The 22848-nt window shown below is 40.3% G+C and overlaps 1 protein-coding gene across 17 annotated transcripts in view; it reads right to left on the reverse strand.

Moving 5' to 3' along the window:
- Positions 1 to 195: 195 nt before the first annotated feature.
- Positions 196 to 22848, reverse strand: part of Zbtb37 (zinc finger and BTB domain containing 37) — a 31943-nt gene continuing 9290 nt past the window's right edge. For 7 of the 17 annotated variants that reach the window (XM_030254006.1, XM_030254007.1, XM_030254009.1 and 4 more), the window contains 2 exons: positions 10159 to 17680; positions 196 to 9869 (listed from right to left, as the gene is read on the reverse strand). In XM_030254006.1, the coding sequence (XP_030109866.1) occupies positions 17195 to 17680 (486 nt within the window). In that variant the 3' untranslated portion in view covers positions 196 to 9869; positions 10159 to 17194. Of the gene's footprint in view, positions 9870 to 10158; positions 17681 to 22848 lie in introns of those variants that run through there. The other 10 variants (XM_030254021.1, XM_030254017.1, NM_001356489.1 and 7 more) reach the window with 8 other exon arrangements.

The following is a 22848-nucleotide window of genomic DNA, read 5'->3' on the forward strand; positions in this document are numbered from 1 at the left end:
TCTCAAGATGGTCTTTCTCCTCCCCAAAGTAGAAAAGAAAACCATAAAAACAAGAGGTAAATATATTACTATTTCATCTTAGAGGATAGCAGGCATCTTGAAAGGGTAGAGGGACCTTAAATTCTCATTATTGCCCCCATACTACAAACTAAAAAACAAACCCGAATCAATCTCCCATAAAGACAGAGATTCAAATAAGAGTATTAAACGTTTTATTTCTCAAACCACTCACATGCATAATGTTCTTATACACAGTGTCAAAATAAAGAGAAATGCATTTTTATACAAACAATTTCAAGTATACATTAATAGACTTCTCAGATTACTAGCCAAGTCGCTAAGATTTCATTCACATTGTTCTTAAAGCTGTTCAACGAGAAAGCTTTTGCTAACTGCTTTAAATATGTTTATATAAACCCACATCTTAACTCTTCTTTGAATCTCCCCCTCCCTTGACCCCCGTGCCCTCCCCCCCTCCCCGACACAATAGGGCTCCAGGGGCTCTAGGAGACATGCTGCCCCTCCAAGAACGATTGGCTTGTCCAGGGAAAGACAGAATCTACAGGAGGAGAGTCAGGGTCCCCTGTCACACAGGGGGAACCAAGCCCAGTACTTAGATGTGACACAATTCTGGATAATATTTTAGTGCCATTGTTTCCGCTTGATTTTTTTATTCCAAAAAAAAAAAAAAGAAAGAAAAAGAAAAGAAAAAGGAACTTACCACAAAACACGATTTTTTAAAGATATAATTTGGCAGCTAAAAAAATAATTCAGTGAAAATAAAATTTCCCCCAGAAAAAAATTCCAAAATCAGGGTAGGTATTTTGAACTCTTATTTAGTGGTTCTTTTGCCCTTTGGCAGGGAGCACTTGGGGACAGCTTTAAAAACGCGTCATTTTGTGTTCACATTAAGATATCTGATCCTGGAGCAGCAGCTGCCTAGCCTATGTAAGGCCCTGGGCTCAATCCCCAGCACTATGGGGTAAAGGACAAAGAAATGTGGTTAAACCCAACAAGGTCTGGCAACAGTTTTCCCTCAGCTTCCCTCCTGAGTGATCTGGCTTCAGCCACACTCCTTAGGAATTAAAGTGCATACTTCTTGTTTTTGTTTTTTTGTTTTTGTTTTTTTCAGTAAAGGGGAAGGGAGGGTTCACATGTGATGATTGAAGAAGGCTTGGGGGGGGGGGAGAACATCCTACTCCTATATATAGGTATTTATAGTTAAGGTCACAACAGAAAACAGTCTTAGGAGACAAGATGCACACAGCCAGCCCCGCCTTCTCAGAGGTATGGGAGCGCTACCCTGCGGTATTTTCTGAGGCATCTTTACTATTAACGGCATAACTGTTGCAGATGTAAGACACACATCTCAAGTGTTAGACTCTTTTCATAGGGAGAAAACAGACTGGGAGTTAACAATAATCTACCCCATTCCCACCCAGGACCAATGTTTTAGAAAGTGATTGTCTCTTTCGGTATAGACTCTCCTTGAGGAACTAGTGGGAACTAGTCAGATACCTGCTGCTTTCAAACGCTATTGCGGCAGCTTCAGAAACTGGAGGAGGCTGCAGTTTGATTCCCACTGTCACTCAATAGCAGCTGAAGTGAAATCTTTTTGTGATTTCGTAATGTGACAACTATAACCCAAATCTAATTGTTTCCCTCTGTTTTGCGGAGGTTTCTTGGGATGAACCCCCGACGTTCTCAAAGAGAAGTTCCTGCTACATTAGAAGCTGTGTGAAGAAGAAATGGGCTCAAGAGAAGAAGAGGGATCTTGTCCTGGGTTCTGGCCTCTGAGTCCAGTGTGATCTATTTTTCACAGTGACCAGTGGGAAGGCACAGTGCCAGGGACAGGTAGCCGGGAGACAGCTGTCACCCGTTAAATAAGCACCAGAGAAAAGAGTTGGATATCGTTCCTTCCTTCAGAATAGGTCCATCTGAAGGGAATCAAAGGTCTGCTGCATTGCTGTTCCTCTCTTGCCCTCACCTCCTCTGCCTTTCACAGGCAGTGCCAGAGTAGCCCATCCTAAACAACAGGCACCAGGAAATGTAAGCGCTCTGCCAATGCACTTTCCCTCACTAGGGAGACTGAGAACCCTCAGTGCAGAGCGCTGCTGCTAAGATGTCTTAAAGGAAAAGGAAGTGACTGAGTCCTGAGTAATTGATCCATTAGAACATAAAACAGTGAGGAGGCCAAAGCTGTGAGCAGACCAGCAGGTGAAAACGGACCCTGGGAGCACAGAGCGCACTTCCTTGGCCTATAGATGGCACTTGTTTTCCTCAAGGACCAGGGGATGGAGCGAGGGGGTCACACTGGGATCAGACCAGCACTTGCTTAGCTGTTGCAGAAAGATTTGGATCTGGAATGACAGTTCAGTGGCAGAGTGCTTACTCAGCATGCTGCAGATTCTTGGGCTCAACACCCAGTACTAAAAGGACAAAGAGCTATGGGGCAAAGGAAGGGGAGTGAGTGAGTGAGTGAGTGAGCAAGACAACACATTAGGGCAGAAGATGATCTGACTTTACATTTGTGGTAGAAATTTTTTACTCTTGCTCAAAATATCAAATGCTGACGTTTACCTTTTCCCACCACTCCCCACCTTTGTGTTTTGTCCAGTGTGGTATAATTTGCATAAACTGCATAAAGTTTCACAGTACTCCACCATGTTCTCCAGCACGAACATCCCTTCTAGAAACCACCTTCCTATCCTACTTAGGACCAGGAAGTCTTCAGAAGCTATCCTAAGGCAGGGCGGCAGCTCTCTCGGATGCTGTACTTACAGCTACGCAAGCCAAGGACTTATGCTACTTAGAATAAGTGCTCACATTCTGCTCGAATCAACCTTTTCCTTTACCTACCTTTCCTTCCTGTCTACACCACCTACTTCCTTAGTGCAAATGATCAGTTACTTAAAAGCCAGGAAGGCACACTTCTTCCAGCAGCTAGAAGCTTCGTGTAGTTCTTTCAAAGGTGGTTCCCTCCTCATTGCCACAGCAGGCAGTAAACTGTCATCTGTTACACAGATTTTCTACTCAGAGAGAGAATGGAAGCTGGGCAATTTCCTTTGGGAATGACTGGGTCGGGCCTTTTAACATCCTAGATGGAGAGATGTTAAGGAGACTCACTTCACACACTAGTCAGAAATATTTAAGCCTTAGTGAGTTCATTTCATTCAGAAAGCAACAGCTAAGAAGTCAAGAGTCACTTAACAAATCCTACCAGGCTTAGACAAATAATCGAAGTGTCCTGGTCACTGTAGACAGGGTTATTCTTTTCTCCATAAGTGACAATACTACCTGTTTGTTTCACAAAGAATAGTAGCCCAAAGTCAGCTTGAGCGTGGCTTTGCGGGTCTGTTTTTAATCAGGACACCCAAGGGCTGCTCTATTTTAGCTATCAGAATTGAGCAGTTACCACTCAAATCTCACATGCAGAGGAAAAGGACTCTATAGAGAACAGGCTGGGAAACTGCTTTTGTGTACATATGCACACTTTATATTTGGCACAGAGGATATCGGATGGATCATAACCTTTTTTTCAGACCTACTCTGAGAAGATGAGCCTGCACTCTGGCCCACTGTCAGCTTTTGCCAAGAGCAAGCAGTAAATGTACCAGTGTCAAGGAAACTAGCTTCTGGCATTTCTCTTCCAGAGTCCCTTCGACTCCAAGGAGTTCTCTTTTCAACCAAACCAAACCAAACCAAACCAAACCAAACCAAACCAAACCTCAACCCTGCCCTCTAAAACAAAACCCAAACACCTTCATTTCACTTGGAGAGTGGGAGAAAGAGAACGAGATAATGCTAGTTTGAGGTTATCCTGTCTAAGACCACAAGTAAGTCCTCACTAAGTGAATTTCAGCCCTGGCTGTACATCAGAATCATCGGGCAGGTTTCTGTCGTTGCTCAGGTGACTGCACACAGGGTCTTGTGCATGCTAAACAGGAGCGCTACACCAAAGCAGCCACTGCACTCCCATGCTGTCCCTAGCGATCTTTCTGAAGCCCAGGTTGCACAACAGACCAGTCAAATGGAAATGATGTCTGGAAGGGGTATCACAAAGGCTCAGTGCTCATCCAAGCCAGAGGAAGAGGGTAAGACTCTGTTTCCTTCTACATTCATGAATTTGATATAACTCAAGAAAATTACCTGGGCACTTCTTACTCTTTATTTCTCCAAATATTAGTTTAACCAAATAGGTAACCACACTGACAATAAAATACTATTAAGTAAGACCTAATTAAATATGTGTTTTAAAGAATGATTTATACCAAGACAACAGGGTAGGCCTAGAATAAAACATCAAACTGTAAGCCGGAGGGAAAGCTTTCCTAAGCACAACTTAAGTCCTGAGCCCGCCATGCTAGCACGGCCTGCAGACTGAGAACGACTCTACAGTTTAGCAATAAACAGTTGTGGTGAACAGACTCACATGTTTAACTCATCTTTCTCTCATACTGGGTTTATTCATAAACTGCTCACAGTCACTTTTGTGGAGTGCTTCTCTCCCTATTGGGAATTTCACATTATCTGTATTTCCTATCTACCCTACCTATAGTGTCACAAGGAAAGAAAACTGTACCCAGAAAACACTGCAAACACCTAAAGATCTGAAAATGGAGCATTCTAATTTTCATCTCTAACCAGAGAATTGCTGCTTTTAGACACTGTAGCCACACAGAGAAGTTGAATGAAAAGGTGAAAACATTCCAGGACATCTGTTAGAACCAATAGTTGCTTCTCAGCTGTTACAAATGTTCCAAAGGTAGGTAAGCTGACTTTGCTCTGGGAACCAGCACCTCGAGAAGAAACCAGTTCTGACTAGGTGGCATTTTAATACTGAAAGGAACTTTCCTGCCATGTACAAAATTCAATTCTTGACTACTAGGACAGCACTTGGCATTTTAAAAAGCACACCTCTTTTTGTTTTTGTTTTTCAAGACAGGGTTTCTCTGTGTAGCCCTGGCTGTCCTGGAACTCACTCTGTAGACCAAGCTGGCTTTGAACTCAGAAATCTGCCTGCCTCTGCCTCCCAAGTGCTGAGATTAAAGGCGTGCGCCACCACTGCCCGGGACATCTCTTTTTGGAGTAATTAGAAGCAAATAGATCATCCCCAGAATCCTTGTCCTATATACCCATGTAAGATACTGACAGTGGGCTCATTGTCAGGAATACATGGCTAATACTCCAGTCTCTACAAATACTGCCAACAGCAGCAATGAAAGGACAGGAAGGAAGTGAAACACGCCATTCAACAGAGTTGGGAATCTGTAAGAACAAACACAAGAGGAGGATGCCGTGGCACATGCTGGTAGTGTCAGCAAGCAAGGGGCCAAGGCAGGAACAGTGAGAGTTGAAGGCCCGCCTGAGCTACAAAGCAAGGCCTGAGGCCTGCCTTGGGGACATCACAAAGAGACAGCAAAAATGGAGAGTGAATCAGGAGGATGGAGAGTTTGAGGCCAGCTTGGGCAACCAAGGAAAACACACCATATGTGCATGGGCAAGAACACTCAACAAAGCCTACCTCTACCAGATACTCCTACCAGACAAGTGAAAGACTTTGGGCAACAACAATCAAACATTAACATCTGCATTACAGCCTCTGTATTTTGAGTCTAGCTTTCTTCTGCTTGCTATAGAAAGCTACACCCTATTTCTTCAGCAAAATGCCCAGAGGTAGAGGAGCTGAAATATATAGAGAAAAGAACGGGGGTAGGCTGGCTGAGGAGCCAAGCCCCTGTGCCAGGGCTGCAGGGAAATCCTGAATATGCTCAGTATTTGCTGGGAGGTAGGATAGTCTACACTGATCATCTGCCTTCATTAAATACCTTTTCCGTATAGGCACACAAACACCCAGTAACTCACAGCAATACTGCAATTCACAGCCACAGTGTGTTCATTCCAACAGCTGCTTTCAGGCTAATTGCTGTGTACTGATCCCTAGCCTTTCTCAGGTAGCTATAAGCATATTTTCTTTTGCCAGGGCCTTAAGCATATATTTCACTTGAATACTTACATCTGCTGCTCTTAAAAAACAAAACAAAACAAAAAAACCAGATGCGCTGTTAGATGTGTTATAACATCTTTATAAATAGAAAGTGCAAGAAATATTTTTTTCAGTCCAAATACAAAGTTAACAAAAGCTCTCAAAGCCTACTATGCTAAGAATTTAATTTTTACTACAACACAGCTAACAAAATGCTTCTAAGCTACCAAGATCATGGTGGGTGAGTAAATATATTTATAAACATACATTATGAAAAAGACATTAAGAAAATAGCTAAACTTCCCATAAAATTATTTGTGTGAACTATCTTCAGTATACCATTCTGTGTTTAATGCACATGCATATACAATTGAATTCTTTAGTGATATTTTTATTGAGCCATTTTTCCAAAAAGAAAACAGGCTCATTAAAGAACAACAACAAAACTCATTACCAGATCTAAAGTCATTTTTGTAAAAATACTAGAAACTCCGTATAAATGCTAAATATGCCTGCCACCTGCATTTCAGAGGTGGACTTTTGGTACACTTTTTGTGACCTCTTTAGTAATGTGGCTTCCAGAGGAAACACATTTAAGCTTTGTTCCCTGCATAGCATCTCTGCTTTGAGTGGTTCTTAACCACTACAGTTGGGCTTCTATGACTTATAGAAAACACGTCATTCTCAAATGTCATCAGCATCTGCTTCAAGATGAGGCTACAGGCAGAACTCTAACCCTCAGGTAGTGGCTACGTACTCCAGCTGGTGTGACTGTGTCGCTGAAAGGAAAGAGAAGATTGTCAATCTGTAGGACCCTCCTTTGCTCACCTTGTTCTTTTTCTATGTAACCACCCAATAACCACAGAGATTCCAGAGAAGTTCTCAATGAGTACAACATGCCAGTTATGACAGGTTATCACAGTAAAATTGTCACTTCCTGGGACTGTAATTTCAAAGTTATTTAAGAAAGACAGGGGTAAGTGGATTATATCAGGGTGGAAATGAATATTTAAAAAGTTTTAAATTAAGTCCTATTCCTTATATTCATTAAAAACGTCCCCTCTTCTTTACACGATAAAACCTAATTAATCCCCATTCTATCTTGGCTCTCTAACTGCACTATGGGGTTTTCTTTTTTCTTTTTCCTCTCTCCCCCCAGTTCCTAGCATTTTACACGGTCTTAAATTATGCCTTTGGTTCCTAGTACCCCTCTATTTCCCTAGGCCTCATTTAGCAGCAGAGATCACTGGACCCCATGAGAACTAGAAATGATGGGCTAGAAGCTATTTCTCTGCGAAGCTACTCACTTGGTATCTCAAACTTTTTTTCTCTTAGAATTATTATTGATTTGGGGGTACTTAGTAGAGTACAATTTATTCTCTACCATCTTCTTCTCAATGCAGGACTAGTTTAAGTTTTCTAGCCTAATTATCTTAAGTCAGCAGAGGTTTAAGTAAAGCATTATAACTCTGACAACCCCAGCTTCAAAAAGCACCAATGATCTGGTGACTCTGAATGAGAGAAGCACACACAGAGAATACACACAGTTGGGCAACTGACTCTGCTGTAAGAAGAACAGTAGGAATGGGATCAGCCAATTAATTCATCTTTAAGCATAAAACTATATGAGAGGAGAAGTGGTAGATAGAGATGGCATAAGACAAGTAGGCAGTAGGCAAAATTGACTGTGGTGAGCTGGAGATGTCGCTCAATGGTTAGAGCACTTGCCTAGCATGTACGAGACAACAGTACAAGAAGAACCTCTTATGGTCTTAATAATAGGCTAGCAAGCCACACAATAGCAATTCCTGAAATGATTTAGTAGCCATATATTTTCATATCATAGGAATTTCCCACCTATTTATAAACTTAAATGCAGCTGTCTCCAATAAATCAAAATCTCAAACAGTAATACGTCTTTTATTTCCTACGAGTGTTTTTGGCTCAGCATGCATAGCTATTGTGGCTTCACAGCAACCACAGCAAAATCCCGTAACAAAGTATAGAGTGGGAAAGGAACAAGTGCTTTAAAGTGTGTGGAACTTGAAAGAAGGCTGTAACTAATAAAGTGAGTCTCAGGCATTGGTCTCATTCTCCTTCTAGATATTTTACTGTCACACAGCAGATGGAATAAATGGCTTCAATGGTATTAATAACTGACTGCAACCCTATAGGAGGAACAACAATATGAACTAACCAATACCCCCAGAGCTCGTATCTCTAGCTGTATATGTAGCGGAAGATGGCTTAGTCGGCCATCACTGGGAAGAGAGGCCCCTTGGTCTTACAAACTTTATATGCCCCAGTACAGGGGAACGCCAGGGCCAAGAAGTGGGAGTGGGTGGGGAGGGGAGCAGGGCGGGGGGGAGGGATCAGGGAGGTGAACTTTCGGGCTAGCATTTGAAATGTATATAAAGAAAATATCTAATAAAAAAAAAGTAGAGAGACAACCACCCTTGTCTGCTAATTGGCACAGGAAATAAGCAAAGTTGACTATGTGGGTCTCCTGAGATTAGAAACCTTTTAAAACAACAAGCTTAGTTGAATTTGTCTTAGAAGGGCTGTGGGAAATGGTCTAGAAACCTGAGAGCTACCTGGGTATTTTAATGAAAAACTTAGGGGTCTTTTGATTTTGTAAAATAAGAAAAGTCAAACCAAACATGGGGAAATTTTTCCTAAATATTAGAGACAAAACAAACAAACAAACAAACAAAACAAAACAAAACTGACTGCAAAAGGTTTAGGACAAAAGAACAGCCTAACGGTTACCTGTAAACAATTTAACATGGTCTCCACTCTCCGCATGTCTTTCATAAAGGTTAGGGTACTTCCTCTCCCCTAGGGTCTGGGCTCAGCGCTTACTAAAGTATGGCAGTGACCCCGTGATGATTGGAGGCCTGGCCTTTAAGAAGACTGGCATCTTCTGCCCAGCCTAAGCTGCCATGTCAAAAGTCCCAACTACCTGCTGAGTGGTGGAGGCCCACATCTTTAATCCCAGAATTTGGGAGGCAGAGTGGGAGGCCAGGCTAATCTACAGATCGAGTTTCAGGACAGCCAGGGCTACACAGAGAAACCCTTTCTCAAAAAACAAAAACAAAAACCAAACAAAAAGAAGTCCAACTACCATGGAGAATCCTTGAAACTCAATGAAAAAGCCAGGCCCAGCTTTTCAGGTCCCTGTACACCAGGACACGTGACATCATCTTGAACCTTTCAGACCAATTCAACCAGCACCTCAACTTCTAACTTTCTACAAAGTCAAGCCCTTTTAAACTTTAGAGCAGTTTGTTACAGCAGCTAAGTAACCAGAAAACAGTTTCACTTTTAAGCAGTAACTCATTCAGCTTACTCACAATTAAACCAACCAAATTGGGTAATTCTGAATAAGTGGGCAATATTCCTATTCAAATCTGCAGAGACCAACTACATCATCCTTTGAAAGAATCTGCTAATAATAAACAAAATTTTACTTATTTATATATCTATGGGTATTTTGCCTGAATGTGTCTTTGCACAGTGCCTGGTACCTGAAGAGGGATTTGGATCCTGGGACAGGAATAACAAGACAGTTGTGAGCTGTCATGTGGGTGCTAGGAACCAAACTCAGGTCCTCAGCAACAGCCAGTGCTCTTAACCATTGAGCCATCTCTCTAGCCCTTACTTTTGGTTATAAGTTTACTAAAAGTAGGAGCATTAGTAGGTGCTGTACAGGAAGTAAAAGCGCTATAGTGGAGGTAGACTGGACTTTGGAATTGGATTGGTAAATATGAGACCTTCATCTTAGGTACTCTTAGGCTCATCAGTTTTTTCATCTATAAAAGGTGCCATAATTTTACTCACGAAAGGCACTAGAGGCTGGTCTGAGTATCAGGTGTTGGATCGCCTATGTAAAGACAAAGTGTGTCATTCTAAGACGATAACAATAATCTTAACAGACTGACATGAGGATCAGATAAATTAATTAATAGAACTGTATCTTGTTCATAAACATTCAAAAAATTGGCTGTTTTTAGTATTACTATTATTATCTTAGGCATATCTTGACATTAATGTAGTATGCTAGTAGAGCTCACAGTACAGTTAAGGACTTTGTTTTTTGAGAACTTCTCTATAGTAAAAAGTACAAGCTTTCTAAAAATTCATGTATCAGACTCTCATTAAGTAAAACCTACTTGACTCTCAAAATGGGAAGCCCTGTTGCGCATGGTAGAGCTTGCCTTTAATCCCAACACTCAGGAGGCAAAGGCAGGCAGAAGTCTATGAGTTCCAGCTTGGTATATGTAGTGAGTTCTAGGACAGCCAGGGCTACCTGGAGAGAAAAACAAGACAAAACAAAAGAATGGGTAAGTCACAACTAATTAAAGCTTGTTTTGTCTGAAAAACTCCAAGCACATTGTCTGGTATCAAAAAGTACTTAATATTTCTTTAATGGAATAGTCTCCTACATATAGTGAAGACAAGTAATTGCGTATGTTTCCATGAGATACTTCTGGCATTACAGACTAATTCACATCCTAAGAGTCAGGGCTTTAAATTATGCTCAATGTAAGACTACTTTAACTGGGTGGGACACTTGAGACTCTTCCACAGGACCTACTGAGTAGACACAAAAATATCAAGCATTAGAAAAGCTCCCTCCAGCCGGGCGTGGTGGCTCACGCCTTTAATCCCAGCACCTGGGAGGCAGAGGCAGGCGGATTTCTGAGTTTGAGGCCAGCCTGGTCTACAGAGTAAGTTCCAGGACAGCCATGGCTGTACAGAGAAACTTTGTCTTGAAAAACCAAAACAAGAAAGAAAGAAAGAAAGAAAGAAAGAAAGAAAGAAAGAAAGAAAGAAAGAAAGAAAGAAAAGAAAGAAAAGCTCCCTTCCACCCCCCACCACACTCGGCCTTCAATGTGGATTTCAGATAATATTTGTCTTTCCAGCATTGTTGTATATGTATCATTTGAGAAAAAAATGGTCTTCCAACACAACAAAAGTAGATGACCTGCACAGACATCTCTAAGGGTTTAAGGTCACTGTCCCTAGCAATAATTACTTTCTTTGTAATGCAACAAGCTCAGGTGTTCCAACTTATTGATACTTTGGCCTGCCCAGAGGAAGAAAGCCTACTTACTATCTAGGTAAAAACAAAAGCCTGGGGAAAAGCACTATTTAAAAATCCTGATCTAAACACCAGGAAAATATTGGAAAGCAAAGAAGCAAAGATATTGAGGATTAGTCTTAATGCTTGGTAAATGTCAATGTTTTCAACTGACTCCTATTTAAATGACATCTATTAGCAAGAACTCAAAGAGAGTATAGCTGGACGCTCAGTTATCTGCAGCAATGTCTTCCAAGTAGCATGTCCCAGATCAATTAGAAAACCCATTATTACTAAGTGTAATGTGCTCTGAAATAAAGCACATTTAACTTACATGAATAGCCTGAAACTTTACAATGAGGATTATCTATTCTTCATAGGCTACTATATCACATAAAACATAGTAATTCCTTATTAGAAGGCAACTTTAAAAACAAAGAGGTGGCCAACCATGGAGACACATGCCTTTAGTCCCAGCACTTGGAAGGCAGAAAGATCTCTGAGTTCCAGGCCAGTCAGAGATATACATAGTGAGAGAGACCCTGTCACAAAATGTAACAACCAAACCAAACCCAAGTTGTGCATGGAGACTAATGACTCATCCCATTTTTATCTACAAGGATAGGGTTTATAACAACAAATCAAGCTCACCATACTGAATCAGCACAGTCTAGAAAACTTTGCCCAAATAAAACTCTGAAGGCCTTGTCTTACTTCCAAATGGGGAGAAGTCAGATTCTCCTCTTGCAAGCATTTCTATGACCACAGTTGAATTTTTTTAAAAGATTCATTAATTTATTATATGTAAGTACACTGTAGCTATCCTTAGACACCCTAGAAGAGGGCCCCAGATCTCATTACTGATGGTTGTGAGAAACCATCATTACCATGTGGTTGCTGGGATTTGAACTCAGGACCTTCAGAAGAGCAGTCAGTGCTCTTAACCGCTGACCCATCTTTCCATCCCCAGTTAAAATTTTACATTTCTCTGCATCTTATATAAGACTAAGGATGAACAAAGCAAATATGTAATGGTTCTATATGTATTTTAACAAGTAAGGTAATAGCAGATATGCAAGAATGGGCCTAAGAAAAATTTTAAATCCTGATGTTTTATTATGTTTGAAAACCTACAGGAGAAAAAGATTGAAAGATTTTGGACTTTTTATTAGTCCACACAAGGACAGAGTGACTTTGCTTAAGAAAATTAAAATGAAGGAAAAATATGGGTGTCTAATCTAGAAAAACAGTACATCTGATAAATAGAGACACAGTCTCACATAGCCATGGCTACCCTCAACTCCTATGTAGCCAGGATTAACTCTGAACTCCTGACCCTCATCCTCACCTTCCCTCCCAAGTGCTGGGGTTACAGGCAAGAGTTACCACAAGCAGTTATATCTATCTGCAACAGAGACTGTCCTTTAATTCTAGGGAGGTTATTACACAAATCAGTTAAAGCGAGATCAAAAAATGGCAAAACTTACTTATAAAAACATAAAACTTCAAACAGGGTAGCCAAATAAGAAATATCCTGTTACAAACAATTATTCTAAACTTAATCTACTTAAACCTTTTAGACAAGAACAACAAGTCATAACCCTGCTTCCTTTTGGCTTATAATTCATTCTAAATACCCTTTGGAATGACAATCAAGCACAAGAAACACCAAGGGGGCTTACGGGGATCTCGACAACAATGACACATTCTTAAGTACCAGATGCAGATAAGACCGTCAAATTAAAGCCTCTACCAAACTACACTAAGGGTGAAATGTCAGGAGAAATCATCTGTGGTCAATCTTTGAAAGGACGCCAGAAGATGGCAAACCTCTGACCCCTTCCAGACATTAGGCTTTGCTGGCCAGGGAGACTCAATTTTATTACAGTATAAAGAAACCATAAACAATACCTGAGCCCATAGGTGTTTGGACATACTTTTCTTCATATAAGCCTTTGTATTTCACTTAAAGGCCATGGTTTGCTGAACCCTGCTCTGACTCAATCCCTAGGGATCTGATTGGCTGAGAGCTACACTGAACTCAATGATTTACCTGGCAACTGCTTGCTGTTCCTTTCCTAACTCTCAGGTATGAAAATAATTTTAGTATCTGAAATTCTTTTCCATTGTGGCATATGTAAAAAGCTCCACTCCCAAAGACTGCTCAGTAAAGACTCAATCAATATCCCTTGAATAAATAAGTGTACTAATCAGATAAAGAGCATATTTGGAAGAAAAACCCCAAACAAATGACCCCTTCTTACATATCCTCCAGGATTTCAAATCTTTCTGATTAAGTGCTTTTCTACTACAATTAAGTCTTTCCATTTTCCACTGCTTCTATTTCTTTCAATTAGACCTTTTTGTTAAACAAAAAGCAACTTATACAGGTTAAAAAAAAAAAAAAAAGAAACCAGTGTGAGTTAGTAGTAAGACTATGTCAAAGCTATTTCTTGGACAAAGGACTACTTAACCATTTAAAATGAAGTTACAAACATCACTCTTCCACCAGACAAATCCAGTGGAAGCTGGATTTCCACTATAAAGAAGATGGACAGTCTACCATACCATCTTTGGAAAACCGTTTCACTGATGGGAAGAGAACTGGAAACAAATGAAAATGCAAAAATACAAGAAAACTTTTCTTAATTGCTTTCTTTCTTCTTTGAACTTTATAGACTAATCAGTTTTATGTCATCAAGATTAGATTTAGTTCCTTAGTACAATGAAATGGAATGGGGCCGAGTGTGGTGGTATATTCCTGTAATCTCAGTACTTATGAGGTCAAAGTCCTACTGGGCTATATAGTGAGGATCAGGATGGCAAAGGGCTTGTATGTATGTATATGTGTTGAGTGTGTATACATATATGCATATATATATCAAGACCCTGTCTCAAATATCTAAAAGCAAAACAAAAACAAACTATGGAGTCACTTGAAATTTATGTAAAATAAAATTCAACTCAGTTTAGAGGTAATTATGGTTCTGAGTAAAAAAGAGAAGACTTCATTAGGAAGAGCCTTTCTGCGTAAATACAGTGACACTGCCATGTGAATGCCATAGTTTATGTCAGCATCGGAATTCAGAGAGAATAAAAAGTCTATTTAGAGTGAAGACAGATACACACGTGGCCAACTCTCTGCTTTTGCTCAGAATACTGGATAGCTCCTCTGTTGCTAAGTGCCACTGATTGATAATAGTCCTAATACTGCAACTTCATGGCATTACGCTACCTACTGATGATTTAGCTCTCACTGCTAATGTAGTTCCCCTCACAAGGTGACGTGTGCAAGTCAAGATTTGGTAGTAAGTATCAGCATCAGCCATAGTCCATTTAGTACATGAGCATATGCCTTGTACACACCAATAATCATTAATATACATAATATACTACTAACCCTTATGACCCTACAGCGATGCTAGCAAAGAAGTAGGCCAATGTCACAGTGGATCTGGATACGAATCCTGGATATTCAGAATGGTATCACTTCTAACTAAAACACGAGATTATTTTTGCAAACTTTAGTTTGTTTCAAAGGTAGCCTGGCTAGAAGTCTCATGAATTTCATGGCTCTGGCTAGGCCAATTAGAGGAGAGAACCAGCAAAGAAGATTGTGCTGATGTGGTCATAGGACCCAAAGCACTCTGTTCACAGTATCAGTACATAAAACCCTATTAGAAATGAGTGAAAATGGAAGGGAACCCACCAAGCATGCCTAACATTTCTACATGAATTCGACAGTCTCTACCCTATTCAAGGGGCTTGTGCCTGACCTTGGATGGAGTGTTGATAAGTGCTCCAAGTTTCTTTTTACAGAAATTACTGCATTTTACCATTATAATTTGGTAATAGTTGAAAGCTCAATTTTCTCACATATCACCTAAAAAGCTATTAATGCAAAAAACAACTTTTAGCATATAACTTAACTTTTCAAAAGTAGGGTAGACTTATATTTTTGGTTGGCTTAAAAAAAAAATTCCATCTGAAGCAGTCTCTTCTGTACGTGTCAGCTACCTGCCTGATCAGTAATGATAACATCTGTCCACTGAAGACCTGAAGTACAAACTAAAAAGTTTCCGTACAACTTCAGCTCTGTTTTGATGCCCCAGAGCACAGTAGTCCCTAAGGTGGCTCTAGGAGACAGTTTTCACTTTATCATGCTGTTGCCCAACTAAGTAGCAAGACTAAGTAGCCTGTGATGACCAGAGATGCGACACTGCTCACCAGTGCTGCTTTTAAGGGCAGGCTCTTCAAGGGGACTACCACATACTCCTTTGAAAGATGAATGTCTATACTTCTTCAGAAGAGAAAATCTTTCTCTAGTGATACAGTATATCTGATTCTCAGATTGTTCAAAGCCACCTTCTGCATTCCAGTTTCTTATTAAAAAATGGCTTTCCCTGACCTTTTCACATACCACAGAGTGCTCACAGGAAGGAGCACACGAGCTTCACATTCTCATACATGGCTCACTAGTGCAGGTAGGACCAGCCCAACTCCCAAATCTCTTAGAATCATCCACATCCCTGTACCACAACAATTATACATTTAAATATTCTCTTAAAATTCCTCAAGCTAGAGACTTGTATTTGCACGGTAGAGTGCAGGCATTCATTTGCCTGTATCATTTAATATTCCTCCTCTCTCTCTGCATGCAAGATGGGCATATAAAGCTCTGTGTGTTTGGTAAATTCTTTCAGAGCTGGGTTAAGAATCTCAGAAAACTCAAGATCACTAAAAAAGCTCCTTGAAGTTTTAAAAATCTTAGGAATGATAGTATAACCACACCTGATAAGAATTGATCCCTTGATCATTTATTGCAACATGATTGTGCATGATGAAGTGCCCTGTAGTGTATTATTTAAAAAAAAAAACAAACCAAAAAACATAGCTCTTGGAGTCACCAGCAATTTGCTAATTGGTTTATGAATTATATATAGATTTGCATACCCAAGACACGGACTTAAGTGAGGTTCTTCAATGGACTGAAAATATGAAGTATAAAACACGTTGAAGGAAATTAAACTGTGGTTGCAATAAGAACAATAGTGTTGAATCTCTCTTCAACTATTAACATTGCAGAAAAAAACTGTTTAAAAACCCCATATAAAAGTTATCAAATGTGGAGACCTGTGGACTTAAAAATACAATCCAAGCTCATTTCACTGGAAAGTGACATTTTGATGTAAATATTGCTGTTATATGAAACTTAGGAGCTCAAGAGGATGAACTTTTGGTAGTCAGCCTAACAAGTGAAATCACATAACTAGAAACATTTCTGTAACACCGAAGGGAGTATGCAAGTACTATGCTTTACAAACACCAAACAGGAAGCTGCAGTTGAGCTCTGAGCTGTGCAGTATCTGCAAAGCATCCAAGTACTTCCTCCCCTGCTCCTTTTTCCCAAGCTCTCATGAGTGCCTATTGTAAACGCTTAGGGGCTCATTTTACTTCTCCAAGGCCCAAGTGCTTCAGGTGCTTCTGCCTGCTAAATACTCCGAGGTAGCCAGCTACCTTCAGCTGATCACATGAAACAACTAGGCAAGTATTAGATGCCTCACCAGGCTAACATCAGTCTAACCTTTCAGACTATTAAGACCCACCAGTATTCATCTTTTTTTTCCCTTTAAACATGGAAATGCATGCTCTGGCAGGGAAGAGGAAAGAAAGATTCCCCTCTCTCACCATTGTGACTACCTTCCTCTCTTCTGGCAGGCTGCTTCACTTGGCCAAAGCTCCTGCTGCTGTTTTTTAGATCTGGGATTTCACCCATCAAGATGATATGGACCTAAGTATGGTGTTCAATCATGACTGGTTGATAAATGAGTCATTGATCAGTTTGTTTAAAAACATCTTTTTTGTTATAAAGTTAACAAACCAAGGCTGTTGATCCCTGAATTAGAAGCTGATTTGCTTGCTTATTTTCCAGAGTATGAGGTGGGAACGAGGAGAAGAGCCTTTAGTGCCTTCCGCATGTTGGTCTTCTAATTTGGCAAAACCATGGGAACATCTTCTAGTTGAGTGACGTGGCATTTTGTGAATCTAAGTACCAATCCATGGTCCTGACAGGGGCTGGTTACGGCCCAAAGGGGAAGAGGGTTTGCCCCCTCCCCCTCAATGTTTCAATCTGGCCCAGTAGTAGAAACTGAGCCCTGGGCAGATTCTCCAGGAGCAACTATTTCTTCGTGTGAAGGTGACCCTTCTTCAGCTTGCCGGGAAGTGACAGTAGTCTCAGGAGAAATGCTATGAGGCCCTTCCAGGGGTATACAACCAGGGTGGTTTTTTCGAAAGTGCTGATTCAAGATGGCCTGGAAGGGGAAACTTTTGCCACAAACGTGACAGTGAAAGGGCTTGTTGCCTGTGTGCTTGCGGATGTGATATTCCAGCTGGTCTTTCCGGGTATACTTTTTTCCACACATGCGGCAGACAAACGGTGTGATTCCCATATGCAGGCGCATGTGGCGGTCCAGACTTCCCTTTTGGTTGAAAGATTTGGCACAGTAGATGCAGGTGAGACGGGGATTATACCGGAACCATCGTTCGGACACTTCTTGTTCTCGGAGATACTCCACATAGGCGCTTACTCCCATCATTGCTGACTCTTCTACCTGAGTCAGAAGAAAGAGTGAGTATTACCTAATGTTAAGTGCAGATGTGAAAAGCAACCCAATGTGCTTGTGCCCATTACTAAGAAGTGCATGTTTCTGTGTCTGCGTGATGTAAGGAATACAGATACAGGGCCTTGTGCAAGCTAGGCAAATGCTCTGAGCCTTAGTTACATTCCTAGCCCATATTCACTTACGTGTAATGGAGAGCCAAGAGGGAAGTTAATACTACCAAAAAGTAAAGCTATTAACATAATAATGTAAAAAGAATTCTGAGAGTACTATTTCACTGCTATAAACACTACAAAGCGAAGTTCTGGCTGCATACTTACTAAGCCTCTGGGGCGGGGTGCAAACATCAGGATTAGGAGTTCAAGATTACCTTTGGCTACATAGGGAGTTGAAGCTCAGCCTGGACTACATGAGACATGCCTCCAAAGAACAAAACCGGGTTGGAGAAATGGTTAAGTGGTTAAGAGCACTGAATGCTCTTCCAGAGGTCCTGAGTTCAATTCCCAGCAACTGCATGGTGGCTCACAACCATCCATAATGAGATCTGATGCCCTCTTCTGGTGTGTCCAAAGACAGCTACAGTGTACTAACATTAAATAAATCTTTAAAAAACCAAAACCAAAACCAAAAGCCATCCCCCAAACATCTGCTTTAGTACTATCTTACAATACCAGGAGAACAGGAGCCCGAGATACTATTCCTTGATTCTGTCCTCACAATTATATTCTAGACAACTGACTACAGAGTATATAGAACTTTCTGTGATGAAAATGTTCTGTAATTTTAACTATTTAATGTAGTAACCACATGGTTATTAGCATTTGTCATACATCTAATGCAACTGAGGAAAATTTTTACTTTCAATTGCTTTTAAGTAATTAAAATAAAAATTCAAAAGTGGCTTATGAAAGTATGGAATATATACAGGTAAATATAATAAAATTTCATTTATGACACTATTAACATGTTAACCAGCAGTAGCAAGCTTTATAAATATATATATAATCATAAGCAACAACTAGCACATCATTCTCATTCTAAAAACTAAAAAAAAATTCTTTAAATTTTTATTATTTTATGTATATGGGTATTTTGCCTGCATGTATGTCTATGCATCATATGTGCCTAGTGCTCTTGGAGACCCCTAGAACTGGAGTTACAAACAGTTGTGAGTCCCATGTGAATGCTAGGAATTGAACCTGGGTCCTCTGGAAGAGCAGTCAGCGCTCTTAACCACTGGGCAACCTCTCCACTCCCTAAACACTAAAAAGCTTTAAGTGACTTCAGAGTAAACTGGCTGAAGACATGGAGTTTTTCCATCTGACAACAAGAAGGATAAGGACATATTCCTTTAAACAATTAACTTACATAGTTTTGGATTGGGCTCTGGAAAGTGGCTTGGCCATTAAGTGTGCACAGCTTTCGCAGAGAGCCAGAGTTTAGTTCCTAGCACTCATGTCTAGTTGCTCACAACTGACTGCAGCTCTAGTCCGATGCCTTTGGCTGCTACAGGCATCTACATATATGTGCATATACTTCCCCACCAGAAACACACGCACAATTTGGAAAATAATAAAGCTGGGCATAGTGGTGCATGTCTTTAATCCTGAAACTTGAGAGGCAGAGGCAGGCAGAGCTCTGAAGTTCCAGGCCAGCCTGGTCTACACAGTAAGTATAAGGCCACCAGGATTATTTAGTCAGATTAATAATAGTAATAAATAATAAAAAAACTTGGGCTGGTGAGATGGCTCAGTGGGTTAGAGCACCCGACTGCTCTTCCAAAGGTCCAGAGTTCAAATCCCAGCAACCACATGGTGGCTCACAACCATCCGTAACAAGATCTGACCCCCTCTTCTGGGGTGTCTGAAGACAGCTACAATGTACTTTACATATAATAAATAAATAAATAAATCTTTAAAAAAAAAAGAAAATATCCAATAAAAAACATTCTTTAAAAAAAAATAATAAAAAAACTTTAAAAATATGTTTTGAAGTAATTAACACTTTTAGTTCAAAATTCTATGTTAAATTCAGAAATTACTAATTTTCTTTTTTCCTTTTTTTTGGGCCTGTTGAGTATTAATGTCATTGAGATCTCCCCCCCCCCCCCCCCCGAGACAGGGTTTCTCTGTATAGCCCTGGCTGTCCTGGAACTCACTCTTATAGATCAGGCTGGCCTCGAACTCAGAAATCCGCCTGCCTCTGCCTCCCAAGTGCTGGGATTAAAGGCATGTGCCACCACCACCCAGCGAGATCAATTTTTTTAAACAAAATCATGTAGGAAATAACTACAATTTTTAGCAGAAGCCAAGATATTAATACAAAGAATGTAAAATACTTAAGATTCACCTAGTTAACATTCCGTATGTTTTAGTTTCTAAAGCAATCTTTTGTCTATTTCCCATGTGCAAGCTGGACAGTGCTTTTTGGCATTTCTTTGTTGTTGTTGTTTTTCAGCATTTCTTAAAGAGGCAGTTCAACAGCACACCTAGAAACCAGTTTATGAAACGGAAGGTTGAACTGTACACTGAGGCTTATAGTTTTTTTAGACAGGGTCTCACCATGTAGCCCAGACTGGCCTCAAACTCTTGGCAATCCTCCTGTCTCAATTTCCCATGTGAGGAGTACCCACAGCATCTAACTTTTCATTTGTTTCCTAAAAGCACAGAGAAATTTTTCTGAGGCTCCTAACAAGATCATCACACATTGTTCCTGCTTTGTGGGATTCTCGTAAGGTTAATAATTGGTAATAATACCCTGAGGTATATTTTTAAGAATCTGAACTGGACATGATAGCTCACATTTGTAATCTGTAATTCCAGCACTGAGGAAGACAAAAGAGGAGCACCAAAAGTTCAAGGTTAGCCAGGGATACAAGTGAGACCTTGTCTCAAAAAGCCACAATCTTATTTTTAGCAACAGACTCTCTCACTAGCCAGCTTCAAACATCCTTAGTTCAAGATATCCCCCTGCTTAGTCTCCTATATGGCAGGCACTACAGCCACATTATCACCAAACTCAGGCATTTTGAAAAAAAATTTGAATGCATGTTATCATGTAATAATTAAGAGTGCTCTGGGTTCAAATTAGAGTTCCACTTATTATCTATTCTTCGAATTCTAGACCATTCCTTTCCTTCAGAGACTCTGTTGAGCACTGAATGAACTGATATAGTTGAGCACTTTAGTTTGGTAACTGTTCGTGATAATTAAACATTACAAATTCATGTATTTGTGTGTATATATTAAGTATTATAAACTCATATGTATATAGATGTACACATATTTTGCATCCAGTTTCCTTCCTGCCCTCAGGTGCCAAGTCAATTTTATTTATAACCTGGAGGATACAATTTTCTAAAACAAAAAAACAAAAAACCTCAAAAACTTTTATCACACTAGTTCTATGCACACAAAAAAATGATGCATTTTAGCCGGGCGTGGTGGCGCACGCCTTTAATCCCAGCACTCGGGAGGCAGAGGCAGGCGGATTTCTGAGTTCAAGGCCAGCCTGGTCTACAGAGTGAGTTCCAGGACAGCCAGGGCTATACAGAGAAACCCTGTCTCGAAAAACCAAAAAAAAAAAAAAAAAAAAAAAAATTGATGCATTTTAATAACCACTGAACTATGATTACAAAAATCATGCACTGTGATTAGCCTTGTTTAAACTGACAGTGGTAAAGAAGCAACTGAAGAGCAAACAAAGGAAGCACTGTAATTTTTGTAGTTTGATTTGAACTTTGAAAACAGAAGAGGGCTGGTGTGGTGGCTCAGTGCAGGGAAACACTTGAAAAGTCAACTTTGGCCATTAAATCCCAGCACTCAGGGGTTCTAGGACAGCCAGGGCTACATAGAGACCCTGTTCTCAAAACAATGGCACCACCACATACTGCTGTCCCCCAAAAGAAAAGTCTGACAACCTGAGTTCAATCCCCTGAGCCCCGTGTGGTGAATGGAGAGAAATGATTCCTACAAGCTGCCCTTTGACCTCCATACACACTATGGCTATGCTGCACACACAGACACACGGGAGTGATACACACACATGAACACACACAAATCTAACTTTTTAAAATGTTATTTTAAAAAATAAGCGAAAGAAGGCCATAAAATGGGTGCCTCTGGGTTTTCCCTATCCCATTTGGCAATTTCCTATAATATGTATCACACAAGGATATTCTGCACTGCCAAGTAGCTACGCACTCAGTCAGTACTTGCTTCAAAAACATTTTAAGAATTATTTCACCAGCACTTGGAGGCAGGGGCAGTCAGACTTCTGAGTTCAAGGCCAGTCTGGTCTACAGAGAGAATTCCAGGTCAGCCAGGGATGTGTCAAAAAATGAAGATCAAAACCAAAAGAAAAGCAAACACCACCAAAATGATTTATTCTACTTTTTATTTGTCAGTTTGATACATGACAGCCTAGGCTTAGAACTTGTATATAGCCTAGGCTGGCTTCAAATTTGAAGTGATCTTTCTACCTCAGTTTCCCAAGTGCTGAGATTACAGGGGTAAACTACCACACCTGAAGTGTCTACACTTTCTAAAACAAGTGTCCCATGTACTTGATAGAGACTTCGAAGTTCCCATCACTTCAATCTTTAATTGCTACCAGACACTCAAAGAACTAAAAAAAAAAGAAAAAGAAAAAGAAAAAAGCACTACTGTTACTTAAAGATCTTCAAAGCTGAGACTTTTAGCTTTCCCCTTAAACTGGAAATTTCAAGAGCTACTAAATAACCTATTTAGCAGATATAACTTTTATAGTTTATGATCTCTGCAATGACAAAGTCAACCATTATTATTCTTAGAAGTTAAACTGACATTGTCAGAGTGTAAGGTTAGAAACAGTCTGCTCTTCTCAAGGAGACTTTAACTCAGTAAGAACCACAAAAATCAATCAAATGGGAAAGGAATAATTTATATGAATTAGTAGAAATCAGGAGAAGGTAAGATGCCAGGGGTTTGCTTGCTTTCCATTTTTCCCCTCCCCCTAGAGAGGAAAAATAACGCACAATGTGTAAAATGCTATTTAGTGGTTAAGGAAAAAAAAACTATCAAAGAACACTGCACTACTTAGGGTAGGGAAAACCTGGGAAGACTTGGGAATGGGGCTTCACGTGGACTCTCTGACTCAGAAAGAACCTGATGGAGTTATAG

This window comes from Mus musculus, chromosome 1 (genome assembly GCF_000001635.26).
Source record: "Mus musculus strain C57BL/6J chromosome 1, GRCm38.p6 C57BL/6J".
Lineage (NCBI taxonomy): Eukaryota > Metazoa > Chordata > Mammalia > Rodentia > Muridae > Mus > Mus musculus.